We start from the raw sequence: 15,759 nt of genomic DNA on the forward strand, positions 1-15,759 counted from the left end.
CTGGAGGAGGGCTGCAGGCTGTCTGCCTGGCTGGAGGGAGGTGTGGTGCGGTTGATTTCTAGCTGCTTAAGCAAACTGAAAAGGGAGGGGGGTCACTGCACAGTGAAAACTCTCTTTCCAAGGCTTCATCCACCCACCTGCCACCACTCCCTACCCTGAGCAGAATTATACTTCTGCAGTGGCAAATTATAACAAATTTAAATCGCCACCCCATTCTTGGGTCTGCACCTAAAAGATTTAACAAAGATCCATGTGCTTTTATTTAAAATTAATCTCAGGGCACCTGGGTGGCTCAGTGGTTGAGCGCCTGCCTTCGGCACAGATTGTGATCCCAGGGTGCTGGGATCAAGTTCCACATCAGGCTCTTCGCAGGGAGCCTGCTTCTCCCTCTGCCTGTGTCTCTGTCTCTCTGTCTCTCAGGAATAAATAAATAAAATCTTAATAATAATAATAATAATAAATCTCAGCTTCTAATACTAAGGAAACAGATACCCCATTCTATAGATGACCTAGGGGAAAGTAACTGGACATTAACAAAACATTCAGCAATTTGTTTTTTTTTTTAAGATTCTATTTATTTATTCATGAGAGAAGAGACAGAGAGAGAGAGATAGGCAGAGGGGGAAGCAGGCTCCATGCAGGGAGCCTGACATGGGACTCGATCCCTGGTCTCCAGGATCACGCACGCCCTGGACAGAAGGCAGCAGTAAACCGCTGAGCCACCTGAGCTGCCCAACATTCAGCAATTTGAAAGAAGAAAACTAATTTTAAAAAGCAGAACAAGTGCTCCCTTTTGAAACTGAGTTGCTTTAAGAAACAAGGAGAGATATTTTAAGCCTCTAATTTATATTTTCAAATTTTCAGCAAGGTTTAATGCCATATATTAACAAATTAGGCACTAAGGGGCATGAAAAGGAAGCCATCTGGATGGGAATGTATACTCAGAAATGGCAAAGTAATAATCATCACATCCTAAAAAAACGCAGTACCCAGAACACTGGATGCCACAGGAAACAAAATACACAAGTTAAAGTCTTATATAAGAAATTCTCCCAACACCAGAGTAAAAAGGCAAGGAGATGAAACTATTAAACAGAGGAGAGAAAAGGGGGAATAGATTTGGGAGATGTAATGCAGATATGCCAGGAGTTTTAGAAGGTCTGACTAGAGCAGACCGCTTAGAAGCAAAAAGAGAAAGCAATAAAGAAGAACAAGAAGATCTGCTTGAGCTGAAAAACAACTTGAGTTTTCAATTTAAAGTGTTTAATTATAGAGCATATCTTCATTTTTACAAATCTACAACTGGACAAATATTGGCACAACTTCTTAATTTCAAAGAAAATTTTCTGAAAGGATTTTATCCAGACAGAAAAAAAGGTAAGTTTCCCACAGAGGGAAGGCAGTGGCACCAGCTTTTATTCCACAGTATTTAAAAGACAGGTGGCAAAGGGCAGTTGAGGGAGTTCCAAGGAAAAACACAGTGACCATAATGACAGCAGATCCTCTCAGATAAGCAACAACTCATAAAGGAAACGAGCCATATATCCTTTCCCAACCAATTACTTAACATTTACCAACAACTGAGGGTAAGGTCAGAACACAGTTGCAAGCATTGGAGAAAATAGAGAAATGAGCAGTAAACAATGAAATCAGTAGAATTCAATTTAAATGGTCGTAGTTGATGCACTGCGCTCCTTATAAATTTTTTTGGAAGAAGATAAAGAAGATACAAAGATCTAGATTTAAAATCCCAGATTATCTAAACCAAAATTATGGGTTGAAGGAGGGGGAGTAAAAAGAAGTGTCATATACTAAATATCCCCCACTTTACAAGAAAAGAAAATGTATAGTTTCTGACAATAAGAGAAATATCAGTTTTATAATTATGTCTTTTAGAATTTGAAAGCATAATTATTTTTTAAAAATACAACTGACATTAGAGAAAGGACTTTAGCTTCAGACAAACTAAAGTGAGTGTGAGGCTGAGCTGTCACAAGCTGTGTGAGTAAAATATCAGTCCCCCTAAACTCTGCTATCTCATCTACCAAATAGGGATGATAATGGTTCTTTAGTGTAGGATTATTTTGACAAGTGACTAAAATCAAGTGTGTAAAGCATATAGCCCACTTCCTGACAAAAACTTAATATAACAAAAGACAAGAAGAGAAAATAAAATGTAAAGAGCTGAATTAAACAGAGAGCAGAAATGGCAAACATACCAGTTATTATAATATTGGAAGATGAATTATATTTTTCTATGAAAACACTAAGACTTTCAGACAAAAGTTTTAAAAATACAGGTATTCTGTATGTTATTTTTAAAAAAGACACACATTATTATTTACTCAACAAAACTGTAAGAGTTTATGCACAAGCTGCTATTCTAGAACTTAGGGATATAATAGGAATCAAAAGCCAAAACCTCAGGATGCCTGGGTGACTCAGTGAACTAAGCATCTGCCTTTGGCTTAGGTCATGATCATAGGGTCCTGGGATCAAGTCCTGCACCGGGCTCCTTGCTCAGCAGGGAGTCTGCTTCTCCCTCTGCCCCTCTCCCTGCTTATGCACTGACTCTCTCTCTCTCTCTCTCTCTCTCAAATAAACAAATAAAATCTTAAAAAAAAAAAAAGATAAAGCCTCAGATCCATTCAGTTTTGGGGGCAGCACAATCCAGGCAGAGGGTAAAAGTATATAAAGGTCCTACAGTGAGCATGGGCCTGGGTATGCTGAGAGAAAAGTGAGCAAGAGAAAGAAAGGTACATGAATTCAGAGACAGAACCTAGAAGTTGGGGGTCAGATTCCATAGGACCTTTCAAGCCACATCTGAACTGGGATTTTACTATCATTGAGAAGGTGAGTCATTCATTACAGAGCTCTGAGCAAGACTGATGTGGTTCAACTTCCTTTCTTTGACAAGATCATTCTGACTGGTGTACTAGAAATGGACTTGAGGGCAGTAAGAGCAGAGGTAGAAAGATCCATCAGAAAATTAATTTAACAATCTAGGAAAGAGATGACAGTATCGCAGATAAGGGTGGTAGCAGTGCAGAGGATAAGAAGTAGCAGTTGGATTCCTATGAACAGTTTGAAGGATTAGCTGACTGTTTGGATGTAGGAAGTGAAAGAAAAAGAAGAGCCAAGGTTGACTGCCAGCCTTCTGGCCAGAGCGACGGGAAGGATGCAGCTCAGCTGTCAACGGCAGAGATGCTAAGAATAAGGGAAGAGCAGGTGTGGAAGAGGATAACTGGGCATCCCTATTTCAGATATGTGTGCAAGGCGTAGAAGGAAAAGTAAATGAAGTAGCTGGTCAGATCTTTGACTCTGAGAGACCAGAAGCAAGTATGTAAATTTGATAGTGATCAGCACTGTCATGTCATGAAACTGGGCCAAATTATCCAGGAAGTAGGTACAGACAGAAAAAAAGAAGTCCCAGGATGAAGGCCCAGAACACATCACTGTCTAAAGATGGAGGACAAGAGGAAGAATGAACTGGGATCGGGGAGGAAAGAACAGCCAATGGAGTAGCATAAACACTGGAAGAGTGAGAGGACTTGGAAGCCAGGAGGAAAGGAGAAAATGAACAACAGTGTCAAACCTGACTGACGAGCCAGGGAGGATAAGGGCTGCGACTGACCATTGGATTTTGCAATGAGGAGGTCATCAGTGACCTTGACATGGGTAAAATAATGGTGAAGGGGGTGAAATTCTGAAAGGCAGAGTAGGAAAGACAAAGGGAAGAAAATACACACAACTCTTAAGGAGATTAACTATGAGAAGGAGCAGAAAACTGGGAGAGTCAGTAATTGAAGATACAGTGGGATCCACAGAAGGTTGTTTTTTTCCTTAATGAAAGAAATGTCAGGATATTTGTTTGATGATGCAAGAGAGAGGGGGGTATATTGCTGTAGTGACAAAGATTTTTAAAAATTAATAGGCAAATAAAAGAAAGCAAAAATCTGAAAGGCATAACAATAGAAGACTAGGCAAAGTGGAATTCAAGACAAAAAGCAGGGATCCCTGGGTGGCGCAGCGGTTTGGCGCCTGCCTTTGGCCCAGGGCGTGATCCTGGAGACCTGGGATCGAATCCCACATCGGGCTCCCAGTGCATGGAGCCTGCTTCTCCCTCTGCCTATGTCTCTGCCTCTCTCTCTCTCTCTCTCTCTCTCTCTGTGTGTGTGTGACTATCATAAATAAATAAATAAATAAAAATTAAAAAAAAAGACAAAAAGCATTAAATGGGATAAAAGCTAATTATATATTTCCTGATAAACTATGGAACTTAAGTAGTTAAATAAGTCTTCCCCATAAGAGTACTCCATCCAGATGAATTTATGGGCAAGACTGTAAAATCACTTCCTTGCTATTTAAAATGATCCAGGCAATAAAAAGAAGGAACATATTTCAACATTTGAACAAACTAGCAGAAACCTGATACCAAAAATTGACAGAAAAGGAAAGAAAAAACAAAGTCAAATCTGTTACCAAGGTTGATAAAAATACAGGGGAATTCAATCCAGCAATCTATTATAAGAAACCCAGATAAAATCCAGACAGGATTTATTCCAGGAATAAATGCACAGTTCAACATAGACACTATAATTAATATTTTTTAAAAGTAGGCAAATAATTAAAATTCTCTCAGATGTTAAAGGAGCATTAAATATAATTGAACTAACAGGGTAACAAAAAATTCCTTGGGCATAGATGGGTATTGCCTCAATATGATAAAGAATATCCTCCTGAAACCCACAGCCAATGAAAATCCTATATAATGACTAAACAGAGGCGTTGTTAAACAAGACAAGAACAAGAGAAAAATGCCAACTATCATCATTACTTCTCAATAGGGTCCTGAAAATTTTAGTAGTGTAATAAAACAAGGAAAAGACATTTTTAAAAGCATAGCTATTAGAAAGAAAAAGATAAAATTATCATTTTTGCAAATTACATAGCAATCTAACTGGAAAACCCAAGAGACTAAAAGGAAAATTATTAAAACTACCTTTTTTGAAGTTCAATAAAATGGCAGGATGCCAAAGACATATAGGAATCAATTGCTTTTTTACAGACTATAGTAGGTAGATTTCTAATTTAAAATTCTACTTTCAGAAGGAAGCTCCCTCCTCCCAAAAAAACTCTTGTATACTACCATCCAGTAGAAATGTAGGGTGAGCAATTTATGTAATTTTAAATAATCCAGGTGTCACATTTTAAAAAAATAGGTAAAACTTTAATATATTTTATTTAACCCAACATATGTTCAAAATATTATTTTAACATCTAACAGTATTCTAAAGCTATTCTTGAGATATTGTCATTCTTTTTTCAAGGAGCCTTCAAAATCATGGGGTTTGTTTTTTGTACTTAATAGCACATCTCAATGTGAAAAAGTCACATTTCAAGTCCTTAACTAGCCATCTGTGGCCAATGCCTACTGATTAAATTGGAGTGTAGCTCCAGTAGACTTAGCTATGAGCCTAAGAAAATATGGGTAGGGCTTATAAACTTGAAAATATCAAAACTTCTTAAGGGGCAGCTGGGTGGTTCAGTGGTTGAGTGTTTGCCTTTGGTTCAGGTCGTGATCCCGGGGTCCTGGGATCGAGTCCCACATCAGGCTCCCCCTGGGGAGCCTGCTTCTCCCTCTGCCTATGTCTCTGCCTCTCTCTGTGCATCTTTCATATAAATATAGATAAAATATTCTTTAAAAAAAGAAAAGCAAATATCAAAATTTCTACAGAAAATAAGAAGACCTTTCAGTAAAAAGACAAACATATGACATATTCCTAGAAGGAAGTTCCAATATTGTAAAGATACGAGTTTTCTCCCTCAAATTACTATAAATTGAACATAAGCCCAGTCAATATTCCAATGACTTTTTTGGGAAAGACTTGACAAAATGATTCCAAAGACTGAGAGCATAAATGTCAAAGAATATCAAGAAAATTTGAAAATAACAAGTAAAAAAGTTTGGAGCTTGCGCTATCAGATATCTAAGTATCATCAAATATTTATGTATTTTATCAATTTACAAAAATTATAATAGTACAATACCAGAAGATCAATAAAGAGACTACAAACACTACTACAGACAAAAATTTAGTATATGATAGAGGGAATTATAAATAACTGAGAAAGATAAATAAATAAATAAATAAATAAATAAATAAATAAATAAATAACTGAGAAAGGAGTATGTTAGTAAATACATGGCATCGGAACCACTTGTAAAAAATATACAGTGACATGTCTTTTTATATCTTACACCAAAATAAATACTGCATGAGTTTTTAAATAAAAAACTAAAAAGTAATAAAGTGACAGAAATCTGTAGTTGAATATTTACATATTCATAGAATTTAGGAGTACAAAACATCTTAAGATAGAAATCATAAGGTAAGAGAAAAACAGATTTAATGATAAAATATTCTATTTAACAAAAACATACATAAAAAAACTAATTTCAAATTGGTAAAATGGTTCCAATACATACAAACAATAAAAAATACTAACAATACATAAGTAGCTTTTATAGATCAATAAAAGAAAAGATGAACAAACTCAAAAGAGAAAAAAAAAGAGATAATGACTTAAACAGGCCAATTTACAAAAGAAAGTACACATTTTCACCTATCAAATTGGCAAAGATGAAAAGATGGTGATTATGTTGGACAGGGAAGGGTACATGACATGGATAATCATTCTTGAAAAAAACCTGGCAGTTTGTATAAAAAGCCTTAAAAACATGTATATATTTCCCTTTTATTTATTTTTTTAAGATTTTATTTATTTATTCATGAGAGACCCAAAGAGGGGGGCAGGGGGGCACAGACACAGGCAGAGGGAGAAGCAGGTTCCATGCAGGTTCCATGCAGTCCCAGAAGCTTGACATGGGACTCGATCCTAGGTCTCCAGGATCACACCCTGGGCTGAAGGCAGCGCTAAACCACTGAGCCACCCAGGCTGCCCATATCTTTCCCTTTTATATGAGATTCCTAAACTAGGCAAATTCATGGAAACAGAAAGCAGAATAGACATTACCAGGGGCTGGAGGAGGAGGAATGGGGAGTTACTGTTCAATGAATACAGATTTTCTATTTAAGATGATAGAAACATTCTGGAAATGGAACATGGTGATGGCTGCATAGAATATGCATGAATATGAATATAGCACCGTGAATATACTTAATGCCACAGAATTTTCAGTTTACTTTAAAATAATTAAAATGGTAAACTTTATGTTACATATGTTACCATGATTTTTAAAAATTCCATTGTATGACTATTAACATTTATTAAACCATTTTCCTATTAGTGAATATTTAGGTCCTTCCCAAATTTTTAACAATAAAAGAAAAATATATCCCTAGACCCAGTATTTTTATTTGCTAGCATTTATCCTATGGCAATAATAAACAATATGGATAAAGATATATATTTTCCTCCTACTATTGTGTATAATAATAAAAAGTAGGAAACATAAATAACTAATTTATGGGATTGGTCAAATAAATGATCATACACAGGGGAAAATTAGGCAGCCATTAAAAAGTATACTACAGACATATGTCTACTGACATTTAGGGGAAATGGTTAAAAATAGTATGTGCGTAAACTTTAAAGGAAGTAAATGTACATGCATAGGAAACACCTAGAGGAATCTAGAGGAATATACAAGTTTTTGCCAGTGGTTATCTCTAAATGAATGGGATTTGTTACTTATTTATGCTCTTTTTCTTACTTGTTAGTATTTTTTCTGCAATGAGGATGAACTTGCTTTGGAAAAAAAAAAACTAACAAAAGAAACTTAATTTTGAAGAAATCATAAAAAAAACTAGTTATTTTTCCTTTCTCAAAAGTAACAATATGCTTTTACTTACTGTACAAAGTGCCCCTCTGCCCCCCACAAAAAAAAAAACCCTACCAACTGACAGTCTGTTTATTATTTATTATCTGACAGACCAGTAGATAATTCTTTCCCTGAACTAAATAACTAAATTCAGTTATATTAAGAAATCCTTTTGGGCTTTGGGTTTGCTTCTAAGCTGTCCGTTATAGGTATAAGTGCAAAGTATAATGAAAGTGCTTTGTACTTTTGTATTGAGATGGGTTTCCTTCTACAAATGAAGGAAATGTCGCTAAAAAGTAAGGCTACATACACATGGAGCAGGAGAGACATTCAAGTGTCTGAATGGAACCTACTAAAATGAGCACAGGAAAACTGTAATGCCTTATACAGTATCCCAAAAGCTTGTGCAATTGTCAAAGAAATAATACAATGAGTTTGGAGGTGTAAGGCTAACAACAGATCCAGTCCCAAAGGCATTTTTGTTTTGGTGTCCCACATAGAAGTTGTAAATCTGGAACAGGAAACTTGAAATCATTAAGGCCACATATTTATAACATCATATTCAATTAGGTTAGAAAAGTGCAATTTCTGTCATCATGTCATAAAAAGATGTGTTTTTGTCTCAGATCTCTTATAAGGAAAAGTCCCTTATATTGTTACAGATAGGGCTGTTTTCAATCAGTTACAAGGAGCAATTCAATTACTAGATGGTTTAGTGCAGTAACTGACTCCAGACTAATTTAATTTCTTTAGGTCTCTAAAGATCAATTGATCTGATTTGACCCATCCCCAAAGGCTGTTTAGGGAAAATTCAGACTTAAATACCTGGAAATGAAATCCAAAACCTTGGCCAATTTCACACTAGTTAGGTCATCCTGCAAACTTTCAGCTGGTCACAGAAGATGCTCTCTTTGCCCTCAGACCATTGAAAGCTACTCAGCTCCATGCACATGTGAGCGCTCCCCACATCAGGATGCTTATTCAATAAGTGAAAAATGTGCCTGCATGCATTATCAAATCTGCTGTTCTAAAGGGCAGTTAGTCTGAGGACTTGTACCTCGTGAGCACACATGCAAATAAGGGGCTATTTTTACTCTAGGAGTAGTTTATTAAGACTATTAGAAGTACACTCAGATGGGGCAAAAAAATTATAATTATTTCACATTTTTAGATTTATAAGGTGTTTTATAAATGTCCTCTTTTTTGCTTCTCCTAATAAACCTTTGAAGGAGCAAGGTTATTTTTCCCATCTTCTAGATGCGGGAACAGAGGCTAGGAGACTTTTCCAGGATCACTCAGTCAGTGGAAGGCAAAGCTAGGACTCTACCTCATGCATTTGTCTCCCAGGATATCATGCTCACCCTCTGATCTGAGACAGAAGATAGAGTGCCCAGTACAGAAACATACCACCACTGCCCCCACTGAGCCACTGTCCTCATTCTTTTTTTTTTTTTTTTAAAGATTTTATTTATTTATTCATGATAGTCACACAGAGAGAGAGAGAGAGAGAGGCAGAGACACAGGCAGAGAGAGAAGCAGGCTCCATGCACCGGGAGCCCGACATGGGACTCGATCCCGGGTCTCCAGGATCACACCCTGGGCCAAAGGCAGGCGCCAAACCGCTGCGCCACCCACTGTCCTCATTCTTACCTGCTACCTGACTGAAACAGAGTTCACTTATCATCCCACCTGTTTACATCCGCTCAGAATCATTGCTCCTGCCACTCCAGAAATAAAAGATGAAAAAGATCATGCCTGAATGAGAGCAGCCTTTGTAACTGGACTTATTTGTCACCCACACTGCTGGCACTACAGTCTCACTGCCTTGGGTCTCAAGGCCTATCTGCATGCCTCTATCCCGCCTCACTAGAGAGCTAGCCACTTGGTGTCCCTCTGCAGTTTGCAGTGGACTTTCAATCACAAGCTCTAAGTTTCCTTCCCTCTCAGCAGCCTCGACCACTTATCAAGCTCTCCAACTACTTAATTTCTCTCTTCTACTCAAATCCCACAGCACTCGCTCCACTTTCAGCCTCTCCTGCTGGCTTTGTCTGCCTCCCCACTGAGCCGCTTTATCTTTTCCTCCAAATCAAAACCACCCTGCCATGCTCTGCTACTTAGGAGGCCTGAGGGAAGAATCAGAGAGATGTTGCTAAATAAAATATGGAATGCCCCCTTCATCTGCATTTCCAGGACAATTTGGAGAGAAGTGTTGAGGTCAGGAGATGTGACCACGTGTTAGGTAACAAAGAGTGTGACAGAAATGTAGAGCAGTTGGTAAGGAGGAAATCACACAAAGATTTGGAGGTAAAATACACCAGAGAGCTGGTGGCTAGAGTACACCTACCTGTCAAATAAAGACTTTGAACCACATAAAAGGGTAAGTACAGAAGATGAATAAAGTCTAAAGATCTAATGTACAACATGGTGACTAGAGTTGGTAACACTATACTGTATCATTGAAATCTGCAAAGAGAGTAGAACTTAAATGTTCTCACACAAAAAAGTACAGAAAGTTATATAGTATGTTTACATGAGGGATACAAATAATCGGTTAGGTTGAAAAATCTTCTCCCTAAAAAAACACATTTTTTTTTACATTCCTATGGGCAAGCTATGGATCTCAACAGTCATCACTCATCGTATAGATGGTCTCACAGCATGTAAATCATTTTAATTAAGCAAAAAAATGAAGTTGTAAGCACATGATTGCCACTTGTTTTCTTAAAGGTCCTGAGACCTGATCTCTCTCCTGTGAAACATAAGCAGTCTACACAGTATGTTAAATATGTGCCTCGAATTAAATTACATCTCCTGACTTCAAAATTCCAAACTACTCAAATTCTTCATGCTAGCAAGTATGTCCACTCCAGAAGGCAAAGGCTATCAAGATTTCATTTCTCTGCAAATTGCCACTTGAGACATGAAGCTTACTATCATCAAAAGGATTGAGTCTTTGATAACGAAGAAACTCTATTTTTTTACAGTTGAGTCAATGTCCTGACCAAAGAAACCACTTCCTGGGAGACAGCACAGAACAGATGCAGGTGCAGCAGCTGTCAGAGCTTAAGCAGCTGCAGGTCTACAAGGCTTCTAGTGGAAGGGAAGGTGGGGTAGGGGATCGGAGACTATCTACAGGAAGGTTATGGTGCTCTGGTGTTGAAAGGAATAGTTCTTACAAACTCCCTCTTCTCTTTATCTTATCTGGACAAAAAGGTAAACAGAAAATTCTCATTACCTCTCAATGTCAGTGAGCCTGGAGGAGTCCCGGAATCCTTTGGCGAAAGGGTTGCTATCTATTTTCAGCTTGGTTATCTGGAAAGGAATGAATGGGTAACAGAACGATATCATTTCTGAGGTCAAGGAAGTAAAATCTGAAATAGAGAGCTTGTTTTCCATGCCACCCCAAGAATACTTAAGGTCTCTCTGGATCGTGAGAAGGGTAGAAAGTGATAGAGAAGTTCACGGGAGGGATGGATCACAGCTTCACAGCCCAGTGGAACCATTGGTCATGGAGGCCCTCATAGAGGAGGGATTCGAGAACCGGCTGGTCCTAGAGAACAGCCTGAAGGTCAAGGGCAGAGGAGCCTTTCTCGATATGGCTACACTGTGAAGAGAGCAGTGAAAGGCTACAGCTTGCCTGGGTAATGGGAGAGGTGTCTAGAAGGCGGGCATTGGTGGGTAATGAATGGGGAATAAAAACAAAAATGTTGCCTCCTGCTGACTTGGCAGCATTATTTGTGAATCCTATGGGCACACATCATATAACATAATAGAGAAAAAGATAAAATGGCCAATAATAGCTTCATATTCAATACTGGATTGAAATACATGACATAGATACATGTTATAAAGCTTTCAGAGTATAAATTTATCCCTGCTCCCCTTTCCATCTGACTAAATTAGAATCAATCAGTCTTTTGTTATCCTTCATACAATGCTATTTATAGACTCTGTGCTTATAGTGGAAAAAATACTCCCTAATAAGAATCATAGTCTGAAGTGTTAAGTATCTAAAATGTGCTAATTTCACAGTATTAATATCTAAATGTGCATAATTTTCACAGTATTAATATTACTGGAAAAAGATCCATGAAATCATATGCACTGCACCTCCAAAGAAACAGACATCAGGTTACAAAGCCACAAAATAAACACTGATTAAAAGATACTCAACTTGTAAAATTCCTGAAAAGGAAGCCAGAAGGATCAAGACACAGCTGGTCACTATCTGAATTAGAACAATAGACACCTTTAAAGAGAGTCCTAGCTCACTGGTACCAGAACAAGAACCCACATTATCTTTAGAGAGAGATGCACAAAATAGTCTTAACCTGGAGAAAAACTAATAGGTTGAGGCATGTCCTCCTCATAAGCTCTAAACACAACCAAAATAGCCTGAAATACTCTTTCACCAAAATGCAACTTCTTCTCTGATCAGAGTGTATCTGCTATTCATTATAAATCATTAACACCTAAAGAACTGCCTTTTTCATTACAAAATAAAGGCATTATTTCCCTTTTTTGAATTTTCTAAATATGAGCTAACCAATATACAAACTGCAAAGAAGCTATCACTTAAAATATATCTTCCCAGATCTCTGTCCTAACAGAGATTCCCCTTCTCTGTCATGAACACTAGCAAGTTAGAAGAAGATCGATTATTTGACAGTATTAATTTATAAGAGTATATGACAGTGTCTCACAAATGCTCACTGCAAACCTTTTCACTCTAGTGCAGCAAAAAAAAAAAAAAAAAAAGACTGATTTCCTTTTCAGCTTATGGACATGGTAAACAAGGAAGGAAGGAAGAAAACTGTTCTTAGTGAAAAACAACAGCTAATTTAAGCTTGCATATAAAGAGATATGCAGGAACCTCTGAGGTTGCCTCTAACACGTAGCCATCCAGTTTGTAGAGAACCGTCTCTAGCACACTGCCACCACTTTTATAGCCATCGGTTTCTAAAGGGTGAAGTCTGTTTCAGTCATCTTTCAAACTAGGATTGAGTTCTGAAGATCCATTTTCCAGATGCAGGAGAAAATGTTTATTTGTTTCAAATAAACTGTAAACCTCTTCTAACACGCAATTAGCATGTTCTAAGATTATAAAACACCAATAAGACTTTTAAATCCTCAGATAGGAGCTGTGTCTCTTTCTATTGAATAATTATAAATTAATATGCCTTATATTTCATGATATAAATATTACAATGTGCTTTATAGTTCATGAAAATGCTTTCAAAGTAATTCATCAGCAAATATTTAAATGAGGATTACTTATCATGTACTATGCTAAGTGTTGGGTGTGCAAAGATAAAGAACACATGGTCCCTGCCCTAATGGAGCTTAAAATTGCAAGGTATAAGCAGAGGGATACATAGCTTACTAGGACTGAAAGTGATTTACATGCCACTAAAGAGGGTGGCACCACATCCAATGCAGTGTTAGTGATGGAAAGAGTGAACCAAATCCAGATGAAAATTTCAAAGTAAAACTGGGAGGGAGAACAATAAAGCTAAGTCTTCTTTCAAGCTCAATTGAGCTTTTCAAGCTCAATTCCTATAAGCTAATTAATAAAATTTAAAAGTGAATAGATAAAATTTTATGGAGACAGTGGCCGATATCTGATAGAAAAAGTAATTTTAAAAGGAGTCTTTTATAACGATTCCTCTAAAATGTAACCATATCAAGCTTTGTTTGAGTCTTTACAAACTAAAAGAATAGAAAATATTATCTGTCTGTTGTAATGATTAAAGGACTTTTGATCTGCTTTGTCCCTGTAAAGGATTTTGAAAATTATATTTGCTTTTCTGCATTATTTCCAAAAAGTAAAGACTAATGGTTCAGAATGTCATAATTGTCACAGAGAATAGTCTCAATATGTGTGTGTTTGTTCAAGCAGGATGTCACCATATCTATTACTGCCATAACTCTGAAGAAGTGAATTACATTCAATGAGTTTTCAGATTTCTTTGGAATTTTCTTTCACTATCAGAATTTTCTATTTCCAATATCTTTCTAGACTTTCTTTCATAATATCCAGCAGATCACTGGTAACTTTTTTTCTTTTTCTTCACATTTCAATATAATTTCAGACTATAGGGAAGTTTTGAGAATAGAATGAGGTACTCTCATACACCTAGATTTACCAACTAGTTACAGCAATGATTTGACTTTAGTGTGCTAATTAGAAATGGAGCTTAAGACAGTAACCAGCTATTTGCTTTCTCTATAGACCATTTTGTCTAATTCCAGGGAAAATAATTGTTCTTGGAATTTAAAGGGGAGAAACAAAGCTGAATAAATGTCTAATTACTAAAATTGTATGGGGACCCTGGATTAACAGTACAATTTTGAACAGGTTTTATGGAGTAGTGATTAGCAGCACAATGACTATGAGTTAAACTTCCTAATACACCCACTGTGCTTACTGTGATATCTCTAGTCTCTGAGTTTACTGGGGTGTCAATAATAAGCACTCCAGAAATGTCTGTTGAAGTTTGCTTCAAGGACAAGCAATCAGAAATATGAGCTCATCTTTTTACCAGTTATGGACTAGCAAAACTCTTCTTGAGCCTACATAAACAGCATCTCATTTTGTTTTCTAATTTTAAAATAATTTTTAAATAGCAAGATTTTAACATTCTAGGTAATCATGTATTTTTAAAAGGTCAGGAATACATTTTATTCCCTGGATATTTCAATAAAAACTAGTAGTTACATTGAAAAAAATTCATTTCTGAAGATACAGTTTTATATACCTTTATGCTATTTGGGATAACTCAGAAAGTTATGCATCTGTGAACTGATGAGAGAAAGGACCCACGTTACAGAAAGTGATCTCAGGTGGACATCATTTCATTAGTTTCCTAATATAGAATCCCTGCCACTACCTGTAACACTGTTGAACAATATCATCCATGTCAATGGTGATACTGCAAAAGGATCCCAAAATAGCCAACTACAAACAGTATGTTAAAAAAAAAAAATCAAACATATGAAACTATAGGAACAGCCTATAATTCAAAAAACAAAATTTAAAAGCGACAATGTTTGTCATTTTGGTGAGGAAAAATCAGTAAACAGCAGCTCTGCATGTTTGAATGAAATCCTGCAGTTTGGTGTGTGCTGCATACATGCAAATCACGGACTAATTCAGGCAAAAACACACCCGTTTTTTCACCTGTTATCTCCATAATATGGAACATAATGCATTTCTTAGCCAAAGAAATTCAGTCTTAATGTCTCCTTTATCTATAGATAATAAATGTATGCAAAACTGGAGAGCAGATTTTGACACTGCTAGCTAGGCCGAGGAGGAGGAGACCTTTCCCAGTGCTTATTATGACATGTGGTATCACTGGACTCTGAATCCATCTGGGGTTCCCTGCCACAAGGGGAAATTGGTCCTCAGAGACCATTTCTCCAATTATCAGGGAAAGATCTGTCCAAAGGCATTTAAAAATGAAACCTGACCTACGCTTCAACTCTACAGCCTGCTCAAAAACAATGTATGACCTTTAAATCTTAAATTATAAAATAGTTTGTTGAAAGTGTAATGTATTTAGGTTTTATCTAATAATGTAAAGAAATGCAATCATTTCCTTGAAAAAAAAAGAGAGAGAGAGAGAAAATAGCCAAAAATGTCCCATTTTCACTACTTACAAATAAAACTACCAGCCACAATAAATGAGCAGCTTTTTCACAAATTCTGTTGGAAACTGATTTCACTTTTTTAAAATAGATAAAAGATAACAGTCCTATCCAAAGCTTAAGAGATATGAAGGTGATCCTAAATGTGAACTTTTAAATCTTCCTTTTTTTCTTTCTGTTCTTTGTGCATGCAAGAATTCTAATACTTATGCTAAGTACATGCTTTTTATCTGTATGTTTATTTTATTATATGTCTGTTTTAG

General features: G+C 36.7%; 1 protein-coding gene across 1 annotated transcript in view; it reads right to left on the minus strand.

Moving 5' to 3' along the window:
* The window catches only part of TBX20 (T-box transcription factor 20), a 50,715-nt gene that overhangs the window by 18,846 nt on the left and 16,110 nt on the right, over window positions 1-15,759 (minus strand). The window contains 1 exon segment of the mRNA XM_038557325.1: window positions 11,082-11,158. Coding sequence (XP_038413253.1) covers window positions 11,082-11,158 — 77 coding nt within the window.

Source organism: Canis lupus, chromosome 14 (assembly GCF_011100685.1).
Source record: "Canis lupus familiaris isolate Mischka breed German Shepherd chromosome 14, alternate assembly UU_Cfam_GSD_1.0, whole genome shotgun sequence".
Taxonomy (NCBI): Eukaryota; Metazoa; Chordata; class Mammalia; order Carnivora; family Canidae; genus Canis; species Canis lupus.